Consider the following 22,669-nt stretch of genomic DNA (forward strand, 5'->3'; position numbering starts at 1 on the left):
CAAATGACATTAGGAGTTAGACAGGACTACCTCTGTGATTTCAACAAATCCCTCAACTTCAGTTCTTATCTACAAAATGGGCACATCTCTGGATTAAATTACATGGTAAACTTACAGTTAAACCAGCATACGTAAATAAACTTCAAGTATGTCAGCTACATGTTCAAAGTTAGGATCATCCTCTTTGCCTGGTGGAGCTCTGTGCCTACTTGGACAGCAAATACTGTGATCACAATAGGGGTCTACCTTGTTTAACCTACTTTAGCACCTTTCTGTATGTGACTGGGTATTCTTTTTTCTTGTAAGATTCTGTGAAGAGGAAAGGAAGGGCAGGTGATGAAACTGAATCCCAGAGTTTGAGCAGTGTGGGAAGCCAGATGGCAAACTGATTTTAGAACTCAGATATGTAGGAGCAACTATGAACTTTGGATAAAAAGCTGGCCTCACTTTGTGTTTTTGATATATCATGATATGACAGGCTTTGAAATCATGTCTGTGGCTATGCATCACTTAACAATGGAGATACATTCTGAGAACTCCATGTCAGGAAGTTTTGTTGTTGTGCAAACATCATAGAGTATACTTGCATAGACCTAGATGGTATAAGTCAATCACTCGGGGTGACCTCTTGATGAAATTAAGAGATGTGGTAAACACGAGATAGATGAGGCTATTGCCAGCATAACACGGGATAGGGATCTGTAGCATACTGTTTTTTTTTTTTTTTTTTAATAAGTAGAAGAGTACACTCTAAAATAATGATAAAATGTACAGAGTAATAAATACATACTTCAGATTAGGTAGAGGGTAATGAAGGGAGGGGAAGGGATGGGGGCTAGGAAGTAGAGTGAAATACATTATGACCTCATGTACATATATGTCTGCATGACCGATGTGTTCCTACAATATGTACAATCATAAAATGAGAAATTATACTCCATTTTTGTATGATTTATCAAAATGCAAAAATGCATTCTACTGTCATGTGTAACTAATTAGAACAAATAAAAAATTTAAAAAATACATAAACCAGTAGCATAGTCACTTATGACAATTATCAAGAGTTACATATTGTACATAATTGTGTGTGCTGCACTTTTAGGTGACAGGCAGTGCAGTAGGCTCATTCATATCACATCATCACAGATACACGAGCGATGCCTTGTGCTGTGGCCTTACGATGACTATAACTTCACCAGGTAATAGAAAAAATTCCAACTCCATTACAGTCTTATGGGACCGCCATCAAATATGTGATCTCTTGTTGACGTAATTGTTACTCAGCACACTACTGTATCTGGATTCAACTGTGAATTTGATACAGGTAGTACGTGCCTTTGAGAAAATTATTAAGCTAACAGGATTTTCATTTCCATATCTGTACACTGAGGGCATAGGGCTGTTATAAGGGTTGAATGAATAATGACTATAAAGGGGTCAGCCCAGGCTTTTGGTACTATTTACCTCCTTTTCACTGCAAGTATGCTCTCTCCATGACTGCGTAGAGGAACACAGGCCACAAACAGAGTGACAAAGTCAGAGAGCTCAACCTGCAAACCTGCGGACTGGCCTGGCCAGTACCATAGAGACCTTTTCCCAAGACCCAGTCCCAAGGCTCATGCTGTTGTGTTCTTGGATCCCAGAGGAGACACTGTTTTTGCAGCTTTGAGCTTGGTGAATAGACAGTGTGCCCCACCTCAGGGCTCAGAGGTTTCATTCTGCTTCTTTCCCTATCATGTAGACTCCTAAACACAGGAACTGATGCCGTGTGTTTAGTTGTGTTCAGCTCAGTCAACCCAGCCAGACAGAGCTTCAGAACTAGCAGGAGCCAATAAAGAGTGTGAGGAACCAGTCCTTCCTGGGAATGGCTCCTGGTTGCCAATCCAAGGAGACAAGGCTTAGTGTTCAGAATGCCAGGCTGGAAGGGGCCACAGAACTCACCTCATACCATCTCCTCATCCTCCAAATGAAGATGGGGGACTTGGGAGAACAAGTAACCTATCAGGGCCATCCAGCTCCAGGTGGCAGTGTAGGGTAATGAACCTGGAATTCCTTACAGAGCCCACTACTATTTCCTCCATAAAAACAAGAGAGCAATACCCAAATAATAGCAAAACACTCAAGGTAAAAGCTAGCCATATGTACTTTCCATGGTGCATGGAAAGGGAGGAGGTGACTCTCCAAGCCCTGTCCCTCAGGGCTCTACCTGGGATCTAAGAAGGCAGCCCTTAGCCAGATGCTAGCTTGGCTGACACAGACTATGAAAGTAATTCAAATCTAACGAAAAATTTGAGCACTTACTAAGGTGATCCCAGTATGTTCTTTCATAATTATTATCTCATTTAATCTTCAATTACTTCTCAAAACAGCCCTTGGGGTAGGATTATTACCCAGTTTCCAAATGAGACTTGAACAGATTAACAGTGTCTCCCAAGAACACAATTACTAAGTGGGAAAGAGAGGCTAAGTAATCTAATCCTATGACATTAAGTTCATGCTGCTTCCCTTCTTCTTTGCAAGAAGAAACATGACTTGGACTCTTGGTTGGACAGTGAGGCCGTGTGTTTGCTGGGTTCTGAACCACATGGAGACCCATTTAAAACTGGGCTCCTTTCTTCCTGGAGTTCTTGGCCTGGTGGGAAAGATAGACAATTAAATGAAAAATTGAAACCCAGTTTGCCAAATGCTTTTGAGAAAATGTCCAAGGATGTGCAAGCAACACCATTGTTTCACAAGAGGAAGTGGTGCTCAAGGTAGGCTCAGCCAATCTCCATGAAGCAGGTGAAACTTGACCCAGTTTTTGAAAGGTAACTTAGAGTTAACCAAATGGAGAAAGGAGAAGGGGTAGGCCAGCCAGGGAACCAGCAGGAAATCGTATACAGTGGTGCTCATCAGAGAGACTCTGGAGAGGCTGCTGCTGGAGAATTCATGGGTGAAGGACTTAGGGAGTGCTACTTGGAGTAGGTAAAATGTGATCTGGAATGTACCACACAGGTGTGTGGTGCAGGAAAGGTCACTGAGTAGGAGCTTTGTCCTTCCCTTTAAACCGCTGACATATTTGCAGCGTCAGGGAACCGCAGCACAAAGCTGTCTTTGCCCTTGCTGATTAAGAGGCCAGTAAGGGTTGGGTCACTTGATCCCTTTGCCGGTGTTGATGGAGCATTTATCCTGGGTATTTCTGCAGCAGGGAGGATTTCAAGAAGCATCTCTCAGAGCCGGAGGCACCTGAGTCACACGGTGTCTGGCTGGACCTGGATGTAGCCTTGCACTCAGCATTCACTGGAGTGTCTCCGCACGTATCAGGAACTGTGCCAGGCCCTGGGGATACCATGATGAGCCAGTGACAGGTCCTTCCCTTAAGGGCTTTCTATCTCGTGGGGGAGGCAGTGTTAAACCAAGAATGGCACAAGAATTCCATTACATAGCTAGTGCTAGGAAAGATCGGCTTTGTGGTACAAAGGCACAGAACACGGAGTCCTGGCCTGAGTTGTAAAGCTCAGAGAAGAAACATTTGACCTCATTCTGAGTCATGAAGAGGTGAGAACTCAAGGGGACAGGAGGAGGATTCCAGGTGCATGCAGAGTCACCTGAAAAAGCCACCGTGACTCCCACCTAAGTACCTGAACAGACATAAAGAGATGAATAGTCAGCCACCCCCAAAAGCCAAAGTCAGACAGTCTTGACAGAATCTGACAAGGGATTTTTATAACTATAGGCCAGTGAGCATTGGTTGGAAATACAGTTGGTTCCCTGTATATGTAGGCAGGCAGGGTCATACGCCAACCTTTTACAAAACTTACAGACACCCCCATCCGGATCAAAGATTCACAATTTCTAGGGCTGGGGATGTAGTTCGATAGTAGTGCACCTGCTCAGCATGCACACTGATCCCCAGCAACAACAACAAAACAACCAGAAAAATGGAAACAACAACAACAAAACAAAGAAAGAAATTTACTATTTCTGTCAACTAGAAAAATCATCAATCTTCTGGTCTACTGCATGGGCAGCTTTATAAAGACAACTAAGGATTGTCCCCTCCCTACAGCATCACACATGTTCTCAGAGGCTGCACCTCTCAGGGAACAAATGGGCAAGACTGAGGCGGGTTGGGGAGGAGTGAAGGCAGGGCCTTGGCTTTCGGGAGGGAGGAGGCCTCCTGTGTTCCTGTAGTCTTCCTTGACCCTGCCCAACCTCCTCTCAGGACCTTTCCATCCCAGCTCGCTCCTCCTTACTTTAGGCTCCCTTGGGGTCATGCTTCTTCCTGTTCAAGATGCCAGGCAGCTTTCTAATATTCTTGTTTTCCTGTTACTGTAATTCTGACTTTCCCCAAGTCCTCTAGGTGCTTCTGAGGAAGGACGGGGAGTGACCAGAGCAGGAATGAGGCAGAGCACTCTTCCTGGGTTTGTGATGGTTTTGCCTTTGAACTCCTGGGAAGTGCGTGTTTTATTATTCTTTTTTTTTTTTTTGGGTGGGGGGAGGCGGTGCTGGGGATCGAACCCATGGCCTTGTGCTTACAAAGCAGGCACTCTACCGACTGAGCTATCTCCCCAGCCCCCTTATTATTCTTATTACTGATCTTTAAATAAGCAGCAGAGCTCACCTACCAAGGACATTGAATAATGAGGGAGGTCAGGAAGGCATCACTTTTTTTTTTTTTCTATTTTGTTGATGAGACATTAAGGCTGAAAGAGGCCTTCTTTGGGCTCCTAAGAAGCAGGATAGGGCCCAGAATTCACATTATGTGACTCTTGTTGCAACTAAGGGCTCTGTCCATTTCTACTGTGTTATCCCTTTGGAAAGCAGCAGTCAGGTTACAGTAGCCTGCTTGTGGGCAGTGACTGGGAAGATAGGGGAGGTGGATGATGCTGGCAAATCTGGCTTGAGTGGGTTGTTTCATTCATTAATTTAGTCAATCAACATTTCTTGAGGCCCTCTTATGTGTTGGACATTGTGCTGGGCATTGGGATGTCACAGATGAAGAAAGTGCCTTTTCTTAAGAGACTCAGAATATTGCGGTAAGGGGAATACTTTTAAATACACAACAAGAACATGTTGTGGTGAAGGCATTGGATAGGGTAAGTGCATGAACCGAAGTCTAAGGCTTTGATTCTCAGTTTTTGGCCTGTCAGAAGCATCTGCAGGATGTGGGGAAATCCAAGTGCTGGGCCCACACTGTAGCCCTGATTCAGTGAGTCTTGAGAATTTGTATTTCCACCAAGCTCCAGGATCAGTAAGAATTCCCCAGGCAACAGGTGGAGAGTATATTTTTAGACTAGGAAAAAAATCTGCCATCCTTCAGATTTGGAGGGGCAGAGGGATGTACTCTTTGGGACTCCTTTGGGTGTGAGACACATTTATCCAAGCAGGATTTCCCTGGCCACTGAGAGAAATAGTGTTGTAGGTTCAAACTGTGCAATTTGGAGTGTTCCCATAGGTCTGTGCCTGTGCAGGATAAAATTACAGAGTGTTGAGAATGGAAGAGATATGGATCCCTCCCCACTCATTGTTGATGACAGTATAGGATAAGGTGCTCAGAGTGGCTTGTCTAGCATCTCACTGCTGTGAACAACAGAGCCAGGAGCACAGACCAAGTTTCTACACTCCTGCCCCTGGGTTCTTTTCAAAACCTCTGCTCCTTCCTTGCCCTTCTGATTCCTTGGGGTCTTCTAAGCAGCTATTTCCTAAGTTTTATTGTTCTAGTCCCTCTGCCTGAGCCCTGCAGGCAGCCATGGAAGGGTTAACTTTTGTTGGACTGGAGGCCTGAGCCAAGTACAGAGTGTCCATTGTGCGCCTCCCCCCCAGGAGGAGTCCCTGACTGCTGGAATGTGACAGGGCAGAGCGTTTTCACCTTGCTTTGGCTTCCTCAGCTCTGAGTGTGTGCGTGCTTGCGGGTGCTCACACGGGTGTGTTGGCAGGGCCCCATCACAAGAGGACTGGCAGTTGTCTCCCAAGCCCACCCAAAGATGGAACTGTGAGTTTTGGAAGGCAGGTATGTGCTGGGGAGAAGGCAGAAGGAGAACAACAGCTTTGTGTGCTGGCGAAGTAAACAGACAGGTTAGGTTTCTTTGCTCTTTGCTTTTGAAAGCTTTTCTATTTTATTTTCTAGGGTGAGGGGCTCATGCAGACAGGAGCTGGATTCTTATCCTCAGGATAGGCAAGGGAATTTGGCAGGGACTGCCTGGCTGGGTGGGGCTAGGGTTGGAGAGGTTTGAACCAGAGGACTTTGAATAGCGATCAGGGGGCAAATTCATTTTCATTCAGAGAGAACTTCCTGAAACACTCCAAGTGCCAACCCCTTACTGGGTACTAAAGTGAAGGTGAGCAGTACACAGTCACAGTTGGTCTCGGCTTGAATCGCAGTTGAGTTACAAAAATAAGATTTGCGTGTTCAAAACAACTAGAAGAGGATACAAGACTGGTATTTAGTGGCAAACTATACAGCTGGGTGCAAGGTCAGTCAGGCCAGGAAGTGAAAACTGTGACTCAGAGTTTGCAGAATTTTGCCATTTAGAACTAAGGTGTGGGCATGACCTGGAACTATGAGAAGACTTGGGGTCTGTTTGTTCATTTGTTCATTCATTTCTTCACGCAGCAGGCCTTTAGGGAGCACGAGGCATAGGCCAAACATTGCACACAGCAGTGAAAGGGGATGTGAGAACTTGTTCTATAAAGATACCTATGCAGAAAGAACTCTGCTTGTAATGTGGTGGAGGCAGATTTGAATTGAGTAGACAGTGCACGGTGGTGGCTAAGGAGCTCTGGGGCTGGCCACTTGTGGTAAGACTAGTCTGGAAGGTTTGTTCCCAATGGTTAGGATAATTTGAAACTGCATCGCTGTTTTATCTGTAGTATTTATTGTGGAAAAACTTCCAGAGCCCTGGCTCTGGTCCTCAAGCAATCAGAATCAGATTTCGCTAGGGGGCCGCATTTTCCTATGGCCCCTCTGTCTCAAATATCAGATTCCCTTAATTGAGGCATGTGGGTAATCTTTCTAAAGCTTTGATATTGTCCCTTCCCTCCTGACATCCCTTTAATGGCTTCCTATTACCTATAAGATAAAATCCAACTCATTAGTGTGGCTTCCAAGGATGTCCATGATCTGCTGTAAGCCTTTCTTTGCAGCCTACGTATCTCTCACCAGCCCCTGTTTTGAGCCATACACCTTAGCTGCCATTTACTTTCTCCTTCCTGAACATAGTCATGCATGGCCCTGGCTCATACTGTGCTTTAGCTGTCCTTCTGTCTGCACTGTCTGCCTTCTTTCCACTCCACCTATGAAAAGCCCAAGTTTAAAGCCAAATCTTGAGCTTTCCTCCAAGCCTTCCTGTGCAGTTTCATATCAACCTGTGCTTGCCCAGGTGGAAAAATTCAAGATTTTTGCTTCTGTCCTTCACTATATTACACATAGAATTCTGCTGTGTTTAGAGGGAAGAGAAGGTCTTTTCATTGTGTCTTAAGATCATGACTTGAAGAGAAATGAAAACTTATGTTGAATTTTCATGTTTTTGTGGATCTATTACGACTTGAGTTTTAGAGTTTCATCTTCTATATCTAATTAGTTACTGACCATACAGTTGAGCGTAAGAAATGTGAAAGTGAATTGCTAGTTTAAATGGACAATTCTTAATACACGCATGGCATACCCTGGTCCATCCTTCTACGATTTTGGTTTCACCTTCTTTTGTTTCATCACAGCATCAACCACATACATCCCCCTATTCTGGTTTGAAGGTCCAAATGGATTTATTTAAGGAACTTCTTATGAAGTGTATGCCTCACCTTTGGCCCTGACCCAAGAATGCCTTTATAGGCAGGGACTAGGGAATTCGATATAACATTAGTGTTTCTTGCCAAAAGGAATAAACCTTGAACATGACTACCGTTAGAAAACATGGCTAGCAATTTGTGTGCATCTGGACATAGCTGGGACATAGGATAAATAAAGATGAGAGAGACCTGCCAGACATTCTATCTTGACAAGCAGGCATCTTCTGTTCTAAGGCATCTTGATGTCTGCATCAGCCACTGTGGTACCCAAACTAGTAAAACAGACCTCAATGAATATTGACTTGCATATGACTTTTTAAAAATTACAAAGATTTTCATCAGGTAAGGTAGAGGAGTCTAGACTAGATGAGGAATCTAATAAGTAAAAGAAACACTAAGTATCATCTGGTCTAACTGCCCACACCCAACAGGGAATTGGTTTTGTTTGTGGCATGAGTCACAGGTGGCTTTGCAGTATTCTTGACAGATCAGTTGGAGGAGTGTGTACTCTCACCAGGGCAGCCTCCTCTCTTCCAGAAAAACTGTATTCACTGGGTTTCCTCTTCAGTGGGAGCAGAGGTAACAGTGCCTTTCTGTGGGGCTCAGCAGTTTCCAGGAGCCTTGTGCACTCTGGGCTTCTCTGGGGAGTGGGTCAGTGTGAAGACCCAGATACCTTGCCTTCCTGTCTGGCACCCTGTCGGGGCAGCAGCTGGAATATTCTGGTTCCATCATTGAGGACATGTGCCAGTCTTTAGGTTTCCAGTTCTGGGATGTTCTTAATATGTCTGTGAGGCATCAGGCATTGACAGCGCTTTCTGGTGGTCATAGTTGTGCGCTGTTCTTTAGTTGATCAGCTCAGAAACGGAGCCAATGCCCGGGGGCAGAGAGTGGCAGGACAGGGTGTCTTCGGGTTTTGTACAGCCCAGAGCTCTAGGTTGTCTTTCATAAGAGCAAGCATTTGGATTGTCTTTTGGACTTTGCAGTTATGAGGCCAAAATTGGGAACAGCAGGGCATGGGATGAGTAAGGAGGAAGGATAGTTTGGCTGATCCTGTGATGACTTGGAGAGAGTCTGATTGAGTTTTCTCTTTTCCTCTTGGAGCAAGACAGTCACAGATCCTGGGGGAAGTCCTGACACTTCCAAGGGCCTGTGAAATGCTGCTTCTCTCTCTTTCTTTTGCTGCTTTGTAGATCTAATGCCACAACATGTAAGGAACAAGAAGGGGAATTCAAATGGTTTAGGAAGGCTATTTTTGTCTAAATAATTGCCAACCTAAATATCCTTCTTTTGTGTCTATGGGAACATTTTTTTTGGAGTTTGTTTTGCATTAATCACAGTGTTATAAGTAATTTACCATTGAAATCTTTCTGTTTTCCTTGTTCAAGCCTCACACCTAAGCTTTGCATTTTTTTTTTTTTTTTTAAGGAATGGAGAAAAGATTTTGCATGATTGAAATAAGGCATAATGATAAAGAAAGAGCAATTCAGAGGTCAACTGAATGTCCTTCTTCCAGTGTGTGGAAGCCTGGCCTGGGCAGCGGGGGTTGTGTTCAGCTTTGCACCCTGTTCTGCACATGGGAAGTGGTGTAAGCAGCCACCCAGCTGTGGTTCCCACAGACCCAAGCAACAGCACTTCAGACTTCCCTTTCGTCATGGTTGGTTTTGCTGGTGACTCAGCCAGCTGTGGCTTTGGTATAAGAAACCTCTAGGTTGTTACTAGCTGGAGGACTCACTCCTCTTATCTTTATTGTTGGGCCTGCAGCCACAGAAATTAATAACAACCCATTATGAAGATGTGTGTGGGTGTGTTTCTCCCTCTGCTCCAGAGTAATCCAATTTGGGCTTCCTCACATTCTGCTCGAATTTCAATCCCACCGTCTATTTCTGATGCCATAGATTAGTGGGAAGGGACTTCTGGAACTTGGATGGAGTAACTTTGGGGATCCTTCTCCTTCCTGCCATGGCTAATTGTCTCTCTGTGTCTCAGTTGCAGATCTGATCTCTTCAGAACACCTCACCTTGTCTCCGTTCTTGGGACTCTGAACCTAGCAGCTGGACTTGTTTGTTCTTGGAATTTTGAGTGACCCCTCGTCTCACCTTTCCCTTTTCCCTCTTCCCCTTCCCCCTCTTGAGAACTCCTGAAGACTGTAGGATTGTCATGGAGTCCCGGGAAATCTTAAGCAGCTCCCGGCAGAGGGGGGCCGAGTCAGAATTTCTGCCAGTCTCCTCTGCCAAACCCCCGGCTGCTCCTGGCTGCACAGGAGAACCCTTGCTGACTGCTCCAGGACCTGGGAAGAGTATCCCGGGGGGCGGAGATCGCATGGAGCCAGAGGAAGAGGATGAACTGGGCTCAGGGCGGGATGTGGATTCCAACTCCAATGCAGACAGTGAGAAATGGGTGGCAGGAGATGGCCTGGAAGAGCAGGAGTTTTCCATCAAGGAGGCGAACTTCACGGAGGGGAGTCTGAAGCTGAAGATTCAAACCACCAAGCGGGCTAAGAAACCCCCGAAGAATCTGGAGAACTATATATGCCCGCCTGAGATCAAGATCACCATCAAGCAGTCTGGGGACCAGAAGGTGTCCCGTGCTGGGAAAAATAGCAAAGCTACTAAGGAGGAAGAAAGAAGCCACTCCAAAAAGAAGGTAGGAAGCTCGGACTTGTAGTTTTTAGTTTGTTTCTCTCTGTTTTTGCCATTTTAATTCCCAATTTCTTAAAGTCTCTTTGTATGTTACTTATTTCTGAATTGCCAGTCTCCTTGATGGGATATTTAGGGCCTCCAGAAAGAATTCCTCTGGTATATTCTTGGTATAATATCTGGTTTATTATTATATCTTTAACTCACCTGGAAAAACAAAGCAACAGAATTGTAATTTTGGAGCATCCTGTTTATTGCATAGCAGTCAACTGGCTGGATCAGCCAAATCCTGACAAAAGTTTGTTTGTTTGTTTGTTTTGCTTTACATTTGCATCTGTTCACATAGTTAAGAGTGGGATGTTGAAAAACTGGTCAATCAGAGCAGTCAAGAAATGCTACAACTTCCATTCGGTTTCAATCATTAGTGCTGTCAGTCTTTCGAAGATGAATGGGTCCCCTGACTGAGGAAATCCAGACTTCCTGGTAGCTGAGGCTCCTGCAGGGCTGAGCTCACTCATCCCATTGATGAGTGTCAGAACTGGAAGTGGAGAAGGCAGAGGGCAGGTGATTGGTCTAAGTCTTTGTCCAGCACATCATGCGCTTTTTAAGGTGGGGTAGTGAATGCACTTGGTTGATTGTGATTCTCCTCCTGAAAGTCAAATGCATATGTGCAAAGCTGCTGGAGCTGGTTCACGGTGTTGGTTGGGGTGAATGGGTCCATGTTTCTTTAATTTATTTTGGAGGTGACAATGACTTCCATTCTTGGGAGGGGTGTGGCACTCAGCTATGATAGCAGAGGACTCTGTCTCAGTGTGGAAAGTTTTTGATTTGAAGAACTCGGCCCGGAGGATGGCTTTGAAAGATTCACTTTGGTGGCAAAGTTTGGTGGTTCTAGGTGGGACGTGCTAGCCATTGACTTTGTTACTCTCCCTGACATTTGGTCATTTATGTGTCCTCTAGTCAGTGTGGACTAGATGGTGCAGATGACAGTACCACTCATCTCATTGTCATCTGTTAGTGCTTCTGTGGTCCTTTAAGCTTTGGGATAGTCATTTTCAATAAAACCACTAGAAATCATATTAATTCTTTAGTGTAAGACAGTATCGTTCTTTAAGTCAGGTGTTCGGACAGATTTGTTGCATTTAAAATCCAAATATGTAGCCTAGAAGAGACTTTCTAAGGTGACTAACTCCTCACAATATGCCCAATAAACCTGTTCTGGTTTTAAAACTGAAATACTGCATTTAGGGACCCTCCCTCTCATATCCTGGAAAACCAGGGCCGTTGACACCCCCTGCTTTAACATTTTGAAATACAAAGGAATCTTTAGAAATTGACTTGTTTTGCCAGGGCATAGAGATCATGCCTTCTGCTCCCCACATTACAACTTTGCAGTGATTTCTGGGTTCTCTTTCATAAAACCAAAGGTTACTTTGATACATGCAAAAACTTTGGAAATTTTTGCAAGAAAATACCATTGGCTCCATTTAGGAAGTGAAGCATTGCTCCAGAGATTGGACTCTATAACTTTGAAAAGGAGGATTTTTGTTTCTGGCCACTGAGTTGACCAGTTCTTTGTGGATTGTTGGATTCTTGGGTGAGGAGGAAATTTTGGAAGCTGTTACTTTGGTGACCATTTCCTCTCCAGTCTTTATCAGTGCTAAAGTTTGAGCAGCAACCCATAGTTTTGGTTATGTAAACCTAGATCACCACACCATAAAGACAGTAAGTTTTCCTGATCAGGTATGATTTTCCTTAAAGCCACAGGTTATTCCCAAATGGAGTCTTCTGCCTATCGGAATGCCTCAGATTCATGTTTTGGAATTTATGACTTGGAGATGCCTTCAAAGCTAAAATGTACAGTGGACTTAAGGTCTCTTCTCTGTTATCCTCAGGCTGGTCATTCTAGATGCCCTTTAGGAACTTTATTTGAAAAGAGAGATGAAATTGTTTGACTATGTGATTTGCCATGTAAGCATTTCTATGCCTCAGCAATTGAAGGGAGTGGAAAAGAAGAAGAAGAGCTATATTTTAATACACAATGCTGTTTTGTGATGATGTTGTGATGGAAATACCTTACAGATTTTTTTCATTGGTAGAAACTTGCTTTACACCGTATATTTCCATTCTCCCTCCATTTATTTATACCACATGCTATTGCTTTCCAGAAATGAATGAATACATTATCAGCATGGAGTCATAATTACTTGATAGATAACCAGAATCTTCTTTGACCTCTACTGGATTAGAATGTTCACTTTATTACCCTTCAAATTTCTGTTGTTTTGCAATTGGAGAGTAATCAAGGCTGAAAGTGAAACTTTGCCTACCGTCTCTATGGAAAAGTTCAGTAGCATGGGTTTGAACAATTTACTTTGTACAGATGGGAAGTACACAGTTGGTTATATGGATGGGGAAAGCATGAAGAGGGAATTTTGTAAATAACAGTTTGGCATCTGGCCCTGAAATCAAGGCTTCTGGATCTTTTCAATGAAGTGAGCCCACTTTCTAAGAAGTGTACAGTGGAGTGGCCCTGGGAATCAAGTCCCATGATAGCAGCTAAGAAGGTGGCCCTGTTGAGCTGGTCCTTGAGCTGGTGGGAATTCCTGCTTGGGAGTAATTGGCACATATGTGCTAACTTGGAGCAGGGGGTAGCCAACTATAATCCATGGGGCTAAATCCAGCCCCCTTCCTGTTTATGTGCAGCCTACATGGAAAGAATAATTTTTACATTTTTAAAAGACCAGAAGAAAATCCAAAGAGGAATAATATTTTCAAATATGTTAAACTTATATGAAATTCAAATTTCAGTGTCTGTAAATAAAGTTTTATTGGAGCAGAGCCAAGTCCATTTGTTTACATTTTGTCTATGACTGCTTTTGAATGGAGTAGCAGAGTTGAAAAGCTGTCACCAAGATTCTGTGGCCTGCAAAGCTTGAACTATTTACGATCTGGCTCTTATGAAAAATGATCATCAACCCGCCTCTTAAGGGAAGGCATAGAGTAGTTTCAGGATGACAGCAGTTTTTATCTTATTTTGTTTTGTTTTTAATGATTCAGCTTCCAAGTTTGGAGGCTGGGGGAAATTGGGTGTTATATTGTGTGTGTGTGTGTGTGTATGTGTGTGTGTTTAAGCAAACCAATTAATTTTGTTCATGTGATTGTTTGACAGCCTCAGGCAAAGACAACTTATATTGGATCCCACATGATTTTCTTTTTCATTGGTTTTTGTAAAAAGAAAGCTCTGTGGGACTTACATATCAAGTTAGTTGTTTGCTAGGTTAACTCTAGTTACATGTGATACACAGCTTTGGAGTGAAGGGGTATGAGTCTGGCATCCTGTAAGACTTTCTTCCAAATTTTCAACCTAGCACTAGCCCTCCAAACTGGAGAGGCATGGCAGACGATCAGGGAGCATGAACACTTTAAGTGGTAGGCTGTGGGGACAGACGTATAAAAGTGACAACTCACTGGCTTAGGGATGCATGGACTTTTCTAACCAGAGTACCAATCTCCTTTGGGTAGGAAATGAGAATTGGAATTGAGATGCTCTTTGGAAGAGGGCTTATGATGAATGGATTTACATGGGGCATGAAAGAAGCATTTGGTAGGAAATAGAAACTGAGAAGAGAGCTCAGGAAAAACTTTCAAGGCTCTGCAGATGGACTGTATGCATGTACCTTGTTCTTAAACTTACTTAGGTAAGTTCCGTAATAACATGCTTATTCTAGTTCCCTTCTGGTTCAGTCGATGCTAACAACAGAGTTGATGAAGATGGATATCTATAAGTAAGATCCAGTACAAAACATGAACATAAGAAGTTCTTAGCAGTGACAGGTTTTGAGGATGTCCTCAGCTGGGCAGAGCTTGGTAGCTCTTTTTCTTCTTGCAAACTGTGGTAGTCAGAGACACCTGTCCAGTTTCTATAGCAAGAGAAGGGGAGGGGAGGCCTTGAGGGACTTGATCTGGATCTGCATGTAAACTTGCTGAAGTCAGGCTTCTTCATTGGCCAAATAGAGATGGTACTTTCTCCTCAATGGAAGATTTTAGAAAAAAATGAATGGCTAATTTTCTTCTGCTGTGAGCACAGATCATAATAACAGTTTCAGTTTATTCAGCTGTATGGTAGGCCCTCTGCTAACTGTTTGACATGTATTCACCTTCTCTATTAATCCTTACAACAATCCTGCTGGGTGGATATTATTTATTTACAGATGAGGAAATTGAGGCTTAGATTGCTCCAGAGGAGCAAGAGCTGGACTGGGCAAGGTTTGCCTTTGAAGCTAATTCTGTTAAGACTACAAAAATAATTCTCGTCCCTGCACTCTGTAAAAGTAAATGACTGCTGGAAGGTAAGGATCACTGGAGCGTGTCTGCCACGCTTTCCCACCTTAGCTGGAATGGTTGCATCATAATCTGACACATTTTCCTTAATCCCAAGAGTTTCAGGGTGTTTGAGGGGACTCCAAAGCCCTAAGACTTAAAGTCTTTTTTTTCTTTTTCCTTTATAGGGTTTATAGTTTTTTTGTGTGTATGTGTGGTACTGGGAATTGCACCCCGGGTGTTTTACCAATGACCACATCCCCAGCCCTTTTTTTTTTTTTTTTTTATTCTGAGACAGAGTCTCACTTGAGTACCCATCCTGACATTGAACTTGCAATCCTCCTGCCTCAGCCTCCAGAGTGTCTGTGGTTATAGAGGTATATAGCACTGTACCTTGCTGGGTTTATAAATTGTATTTCCTTTTGACAAAATTACAACTTCTATTTCATTTCTTTGAACTAATTTTCCCTCCTTGCCAGCTCTGTCACTAGAAATCATGTCCTCCAGTAGCAAGGACTTCTATTCTGTTCATCAGGTGCCTGCCCTAGGTGGAGAAAGAGCTTTAGGATTTGTCCATGGCAACTTCACCTAGGCCATCTTTGGGTCAATGGAAAGATCCTTGAGTCTGTTCTGAGTGCAGTCCTCTCTCAGGAAGCATGATGAGTCTTTCCTTTGTTTACTAGTCTTGAAGTATCACCTTCTTTGTAAAATATGGATAGGAAAAAGATTCTTCAGGGCTGTAGATGGAAAGCAAAGTTGGCATCAGATTGCAGAGAAGATGAATATCCAGTGAAGTAATGGATTGGATTTAATTCTGTAATAATGTGATTGTTCAACAGGTTTTAAACTGGGGATGGGAGCTGACTGGGGGCCTGGGATCTGGTGTAGGGGAGTTTAAAATGAGGGAGACAGGTGGGAGGCTTTGGGAAATGCAGTTATCAGGGAGGAGGGACTCTGTGGTTATACGTTTTTCCTGTAGGACGCTGAGTGGTGTATTTCTCTTTTGACCTTCATGGTAGTAGCAATTTGGTATACCAAGTCAGTGAAGAGGGGGGCATTGGTTGGGTGTTGGGCAGGAGGTGAGAGGTGGCTTGCTTTACTGATGGTTCAGATTGCCTGACCTCCGGCTTCTGCATCCAGAGTGATCCCTCCTCCAATCTCGTGGGTGGCCCTGAGCATCCATCACAAGCCTCCCACCCTCCTTCTGGCTTGTGGTTCAAGTGTCTTGCTTGTCATTGTTTTGCTCATCACCATCTCTGGTAGTTCTTCTTAGCATTGAGGGCCAAAGACTTGACTTCCATTCTTCTGGGGTTGGGAATGTGGTGCTTCCAACTCCTGGGCATCTGAACTTCATCCTCCATAACACCTCCACCGGTCCAGAGAACAGGTCTTGCCAGCACTTCTTCTCAAGTAGCTTGATTTCTGCTCCTGTTTAATTTCTTTTCTGGAGAGATTTAAAGTTTCTAAGCAGGACATTTCTATTTATTCATCAAAGTGCCTGGAAATTTTGTTTCCTAAATAGCTTTTCTGTCTGGTTATTTTATAGCTGAAGCTGCATGCAAGAGGGTGAATGACCTTTTTAGTGAAGTATTAGTCTCTCCGAGGCAACAGGTAACATTTGACAGGTGGAACGGAAGAAGCCAAGGGAACAATGTTGGATGTGGAGATGGCAGCCCTGGGCACCCACCCTGCATCCATTATTAATTCTAGAGAGAATGCTTGAGGTCTCTGGGTCCTTTTCTACAAGTTAAAGAAGAAGGAGAAGGAGAGGGAAAAGGAGGAGAAGGAGAAGTAAAAGACCAGATTTTGATCTTTAAGGCCTTATTTCTGTTCTCAGTACTAGAAGCATTAGATGCCTCTCTCTTTGATGGGGGAAGGCTTTCTCTTTAAGAACACCAGTTACTATAAAAATAGACGTTTAACCCCTCTTTGGACCCACTGTTACATCATCAAATTGTTTCCTTTCTGCCCAAAATATCATGGGAGCAAGTACCAAAGTTAAGCTTAAAACATAGTGAGATTTACTCAAACTATGTTCCATGAAGATATTCTGGTGTTTTTTTTTTTTTTTTTTTTGTTTTGCTTTGTTTTGTTTTGGTGCCTTCCCCACCCCAGCCCTCTTGTGTTGGTCTGTTTTCCTTCCTGTGTGATGGATCCTCTGGGAGTTTGAGACACTGAACTGGCTTGTCTCCTTTTGGTTTTGGTGTTCCCTTGCCAGTTGCTCTCAGGACTTCCATTGGACATTCTTGTGTGAATGCTGTGCCATTGAAGATCAGTCTGGCAGGAGAACTGTGCTCTGTTCAGATGGACAGTCCTTCACTTCCTTGGTGTGGACAGCATGCTCCCTGCATGACCCACTGGATGAGGAGTGCAGGGTGTGTTAGAGAGAGTCTCTGCTCTGAGAGAAGCTGGGAACTTGGATCCTCCCTTTTGGAGACATCCTGCAGTAGAACCTGGCTCTGCACAACCTCAGGCAAGTTACTTAGCTCCTTTAAAATTTTTCCTGACTGCCTGAAAATCAGGGACAAAGCAACACTCCTTGTCACTGCCATTGTGAAGATGAAAGTACCTTTTGGGCACTTAGGAGAGCTCCTGGGCAGCATGCTTGCTGTGATTCCTGTCTTCCATCTCTGTGTGTCTTCCTCAGTTAGGACACAGAGTATACACACAGGGGCCAGCGTGATCGCTAGGGCAGCCTCATTGTCTCTGGCTGATGCCTACACCAGTGTCCACTAGTAGAGCACACCGCTAAGCTAAAGCTGGTTTTTTTTTTTTTTTTTTTTGATGGTGGTGTTGTGTTGGGGATCGCTATGTGAATTTATTTAGAGATGTTCAAAGATCTTTTTATCTCTGTGGTCATTTATCTCTCAAGGTAGGATTACTGCTGAGCACAAAGGATGATTCAAAATGAAAGTTTCAAAGTGATGTCAAAGGAACCACCGATTGGGGTTCAGCTGGCATCTACTGGCCTCTGCAGAGTGGCCCCCACCTCCATCACTGTGGTTCCACCCCTGCAGAAAGGCCTCTCCTTTCTACATCTCCAGTGGGCCTTCAGTTGCATTTCCTCTTTTATTTTTAATAAAAGGCAAGAGAAACAGTTTATCTTTTCTTCCCTCCCCTCCCCCATCCTCTTCTGATTGCTGCAGGTTTAAGTCACAAACACCCCATCTTCAAAGTTTAACCCAGAGAACATCCCAGAACATAGCCCACCTGCCTTGCTTGTTCACTACATATTAGGGGCTTTGGCCAGGAAGCTGTGGGCTCTGGCTAAGGCAGAGAGGCCAGGGAGGTGGTGGGGAGGTGCTCAGAGCGCAGGCCAGAGATCTTGCTTCAGGCTTCTGACAGCATTAAATAAAGAAAACAAACAGCACAAGGCATTGAAATCATGCACTTCAGGGTATTTTCTTTATCTACAATAAAATTAAAATTTGTGTTATAATTTGCATGGGGCCAACTCCTTGGGAGTTGAGATTCAACTTGTATGGTCCTCAGGGTAACTTGTCTTGGTGGGAGATGATGGGGTTCTGGGCATTTCCCACGAGAGGACATCAGGAAGGACTTAGGAGAACCGGGCCCCCGGGAGGTATAGGGATAAACACCATGCAGATTCAGTCTCACCATATCACACTGAGTGAGCGTGCACAAGAGTCTGAATTGTGTATTGGCTGGGGAGGCAGTGAGCCCCAGGGCAAACTAAGGCTGCCATCTCATGGGGCATTCCAGAACAGGACAGCCAGAGCCCTGCATTGTGAGAAGTGCCAGTTGCGTCATTGCGAGGGCTCCTTCCCACCTTCCATGGCATTCGGGGATCTTACCCTGTGATGTCAAGGACCCGCCTCCCATCCATTTCTCTCTGAAGTCCCAGGTTGTTGGTTTCTGCTCTTTACCTTGCCCACCCCTCCTTCCCAGAACCAACTTCCCTCCCTTACCCTCTGCTTTTGACCTCACCAGGAGAAACAGGGAGGCCTTCTTTAGTCTGGAAAGTCCCAGCAGTTCCCACCTCGTGAGACCAGTTGATAGTCATCATTGGTATCAAATGCAGGTTGCTTCACTGTGTTTTCTAGACCTCTGTTTATTGTGTTTTACCCCCCAGGTGGTCTTTTTTTTTTTTTTTTTCTTTTGCCCTCTAGGAGCTTCTAGCCAGCTTCACGGTGAGGGATAAGAGGTGAGAGGTGGGTAGGACATTCTCAAAAGGAAGTAGACAGTGACTGTCTCCTTGAATGTGGGCCCTAGGGCCTTTCCCATAGGCAGTAACCACTTACAAATATACATTTGCCCAGGAGTGTGGCAGCCCTTCATGTCAGGCCAGTGCGTTGTGAATGAGAACCCAACTCAGGAATTTCAGCACCTTTCATGTCAGGCTCACGGTGGCTTAGAGGTGTAGTTGAAGGGGATCTGAGTACAGGATGGCACTTTTTATGATCGCTGTATCCTTGTCCTTTGGGGGGAACAAGTAGGTGGAAACTGATTTCTTTGGGGGGTGTTCTTCCTTACACCATCCTACTTGAGCGCTGCCATTTCAGTAACTGGCAGGTCAATGTCAGGCGGGGCTCTGAGTGCTGCTGGATCATAAGGGAAACCAAGGCTGGGAGTCCAGAAAGCATCTAAGAGTGAGGAGTTAAGTCCAGTGAGGACACAGGCTAGACACAGGCATCAGGTCAAATGAATGGCATGTGTCCACCACTGAGCCACACTTCCAGAACCATGGGCATCCCTGAAGGTAAGAAGAGCTTCTGGAAGTATCCATGAGCAGCCCTCTTGAATGAAACATGCTTTCCCAAATCCCCAGTGCTGTGATTTGCCTGCTGGTCAGAGGTCCTCAGAGAGGGGACTTGCTTCCTCTTGAGGCTGCTCTTGTTTTAGAAAGCTTTTCATTATATTGCACTATGGCCATCTCCTCTCAATATTTCCCCTAAATATTTCCACTTCCCGAAAGTGGTCTTTGGATCTCTGATGCCAAATCACCCTGATTCCTATGCTAGGGATACTGATTTGCCAGTGTCCCCACTAAAAGGCTTAGTTGGAGAGAGCTCAGAGAACAGAGTACAGTACCAGGAAGTGGTGTAGCCTATAGAGTGCCAGGGGATTATAACCTCCTCTGTCACAGATGCAATGCCTCTATTAACATGTTTCTATTCTACACCAGCTTTCTCACAACTTTGTCATTGTTAATGTGCACTGAAATGGAGTTCAAGGAAACCCTCCAAATTAATATTGACTTACGCTACTTTTGATGATCCAAACCATAACATCCTACCTTCAGTGGTTTCTCTGGGCCAAAATTCAAGTGTTTGCATTGTTATTATTATCATCTCTTTTTATGCAATTCCAGGCAGAGGTGTGAGTCAGTTGTTAGCCAAGTGGTCTGGTTTGGATCTAGGAACTTCAGAGAACACTCAGAAATGAGACACCCTGTATGTGCAGATGCCCATCTCAGTAAGAATTTCTTTTCTATGCATTGTTTAGAGAGACCTCATGAGACAGGGCACTCTGCCATCTCTGAGCCTGGTTTGTCATGTCCTCCATGGCCTTCTTTATCTAAAGGAAATGACTGTTAAATGTATGTTGTTGATGTAAAGATTTTCTTCTCAGTTCTGTTGTAAGCTCTCTGAGGACAGGAATTGTATCTTTGATTCATCTGATGGACGCTACTTTTACTTCCCCAGTCTAGATGCCACACAAATTATTGTCAGCTCTCTGCCAGTGTAGGTAGTTCCCTGGAAAGTAACCTCTTTCTCAAAACAGCTTCTGCCCTGTTGGCACTGTGCATTGTGTTGCTTCTTTAGAAACATTTGAAAACTTGCCTCCCTACTCCTTTATGTGCCCCCATTCTAATATATTGTGGCAGAATCAAGGCATGGAAATTCTACTGTATCTACCGAGTTGTGCGGTGTGTTCAGCTGAAGTGGCGTGTCAGTTATAGAAAGATCTTGTTAGGGAAAATTGATCTCAGGACATCTCAGGAAAAACCCAAGGCAGTAAATAAATTGTCAAAATATGTGTTTCAGATAGTGCATGGTATGGAAAATTGATAGCAAGCATCACATCTGCCTACCACCTTTACAAAGCACTCTCACATCTGCCCAACCACTGCCTCTTTATGGTTTGTTCTTAGGATAGTTCAGTGAAGTAGCTGTTAATCCTCCTTGTTTTATAGACTGGGGAAACGGACTCTGAGGGTTTTCTTAATGGCTTGCCTGAGGTTGCAGTTAATTACTAACGGGGGGGGGGTGTATTGAGGACTCAAATCCTCAGGTCCCCTTGGTTGCTAGCAGCAGGATGCTATCATTAAAAGAACTCATCTTCACCATCTTGCTGGTGCTTTTTTATTTTTTATTTTTTATTTTTTCGTACTGGGGATTGAACCTAGGGGCACTTACCCACTGAGCCATATCCCCAGCCCTTCCTTTTTTGTATTTTATTTAGAGACAAGGTCCTGCTGAGTTGCTTAGGGCCTAGATAAGTTGCTGAGGCTGGCTTTGAACTCTCCGTTCTCCTGCCTCAGCCTCACCAGCTGCTGGGATGACAGGCGTGCACCACTGCGTCTGCCTGCTTGCCGGTGCATCTTTAAAGGGAGCATCGTTGAGTCCCTTGTAGCTTGCCCAGTTGTTCCTGCCACTCGGACCTAGGCTCTGGGTAGTCCTGAACCTGGCAGCTTCATCCTGGAGTCCCACGGTTCCTCTCAGACCTCGCAGACGTCCCACAGCCCCCTCCTGCTGGAAAATCCCCACAGGGACCAGCGGCAGTGAGATTTGGGATGAAGGGATGGGCTGGTGGCGCAGTTCAGGGCTATGGGATGCCAGGTCTCTGTCCCTTAGTCCAGAAGTTATTTACAGGTATTCTTATGTGTCCTGGTTTGGAGTGAAGATGAACCAAAGGGCTCCCTCCAAGATTCTGTGGTGACCTGGCTTGAGACTCCAGGAAAGATGGCTGTTCCAAGCGAGGGTTCTGAGTTCCAGTCCCCATTCTGTCTGTAGCAAACGAATCAGTGTTTTCTCATAGTTAATGAGAGATGAATAATATTCTCTCCTACTTCCATATACTATTTTGAGGATAACCCAAAATAATGACAGTAGAGTGGTTTTTGAGATGCTAAGGGGCCATGGAACTAGAAGTCCCCTTCTTTACAACTATACTGTAGTAGATTTCTAACAAACTCTAGTCTCCAATTAAACTTTTTCATCATTTCCTCCAGTGTCCTTTCCTTACCCGCCTCTCTGCTCTGCTGTGAATAAAGCCCCCAAACGTGGCTGTGACGGACAACAGCTGCAGGTTGGAAGTGGTCAGCCACGGAGCCCAGATACCCGCCACATGGTGTAATTGCCCTTTGTGAAATTCTGGGGTGAGAGGTCAATGCTCCTCGCCCATCTTTGTCACTTCTCAGTCATCTGTATCCTGGTGGCAGTTGTGTTATCCCAGCATCCTTCCCTGATCCCCACCTCTCCACCCCCACCCCCAGCCCCACCCCGCTCCTGGAGCCCAGGAAAAAACCATCTGCTGAGTTGGCTTTCAGAAGATTTTTTTTTTTTTTTAAATACCAATTTCCCTTTGTTCTGAGGCAACCTCCAATCAGGGCTGGTGTCTGCCGGGTTTGGCGAAAGGCTGGTATTGTGTTTCATGCTCCCGGAGGAAAGGTTGTCCACTTGCTTTTCTTTTTGATTCGATTCCCTGCCACTCTGCAGACAGTCAGAGGTTGCAGCTGCTGCTGTCAGCTGGAATGGGGGACCCCTTGTTTAAGAACGTACGTGTGAATCCCTTGGCAGGGAGAAGAAAACAGAAAATAATCCCAAACCAAAACAAAAGAGAAAAAACATGAAAACCACTACTCATACAAGTCCCTCTTCCCATCCGTCACCCCGAGATCTTAGTGGGTGCTTAGGGTGGGCCCTGCTGTTGTCTGTGGCTTTCTTGAAGAGTCTTTGGTGTCCAGCCTCGGAGGT

At 44.6% G+C, this 22,669-nt stretch overlaps 1 protein-coding gene across 7 annotated transcripts in view; it reads left to right on the plus strand.

Moving 5' to 3' along the window:
• SETBP1 (SET binding protein 1) overlaps positions 1–22,669 on the plus strand; it is a 354,347-nt gene that overhangs the window by 10,577 nt on the left and 321,101 nt on the right. For 3 of the 7 annotated variants that reach the window (XM_079109076.1, XM_079109081.1, XM_079109078.1), the window contains exon 2: positions 9,757–10,413. In XM_079109076.1, coding sequence (XP_078965202.1) covers positions 9,928–10,413 — 486 coding nt within the window. In that variant the 5' untranslated portion in view covers positions 9,757–9,927. Of the gene's footprint in view, positions 1–856; positions 4,442–4,554; positions 5,993–7,646; positions 9,356–9,401; positions 9,425–9,756; positions 10,414–22,669 lie in introns of those variants that run through there. The other 4 variants (XM_079109077.1, XM_079109080.1, XM_079109079.1 and 1 more) reach the window with 4 other exon arrangements.

Source organism: Sciurus vulgaris (assembly GCF_902686455.1).
Source record: "Sciurus vulgaris genome assembly, chromosome: 13".
NCBI lineage: Eukaryota > Metazoa > Chordata > Mammalia > Rodentia > Sciuridae > Sciurus > Sciurus vulgaris.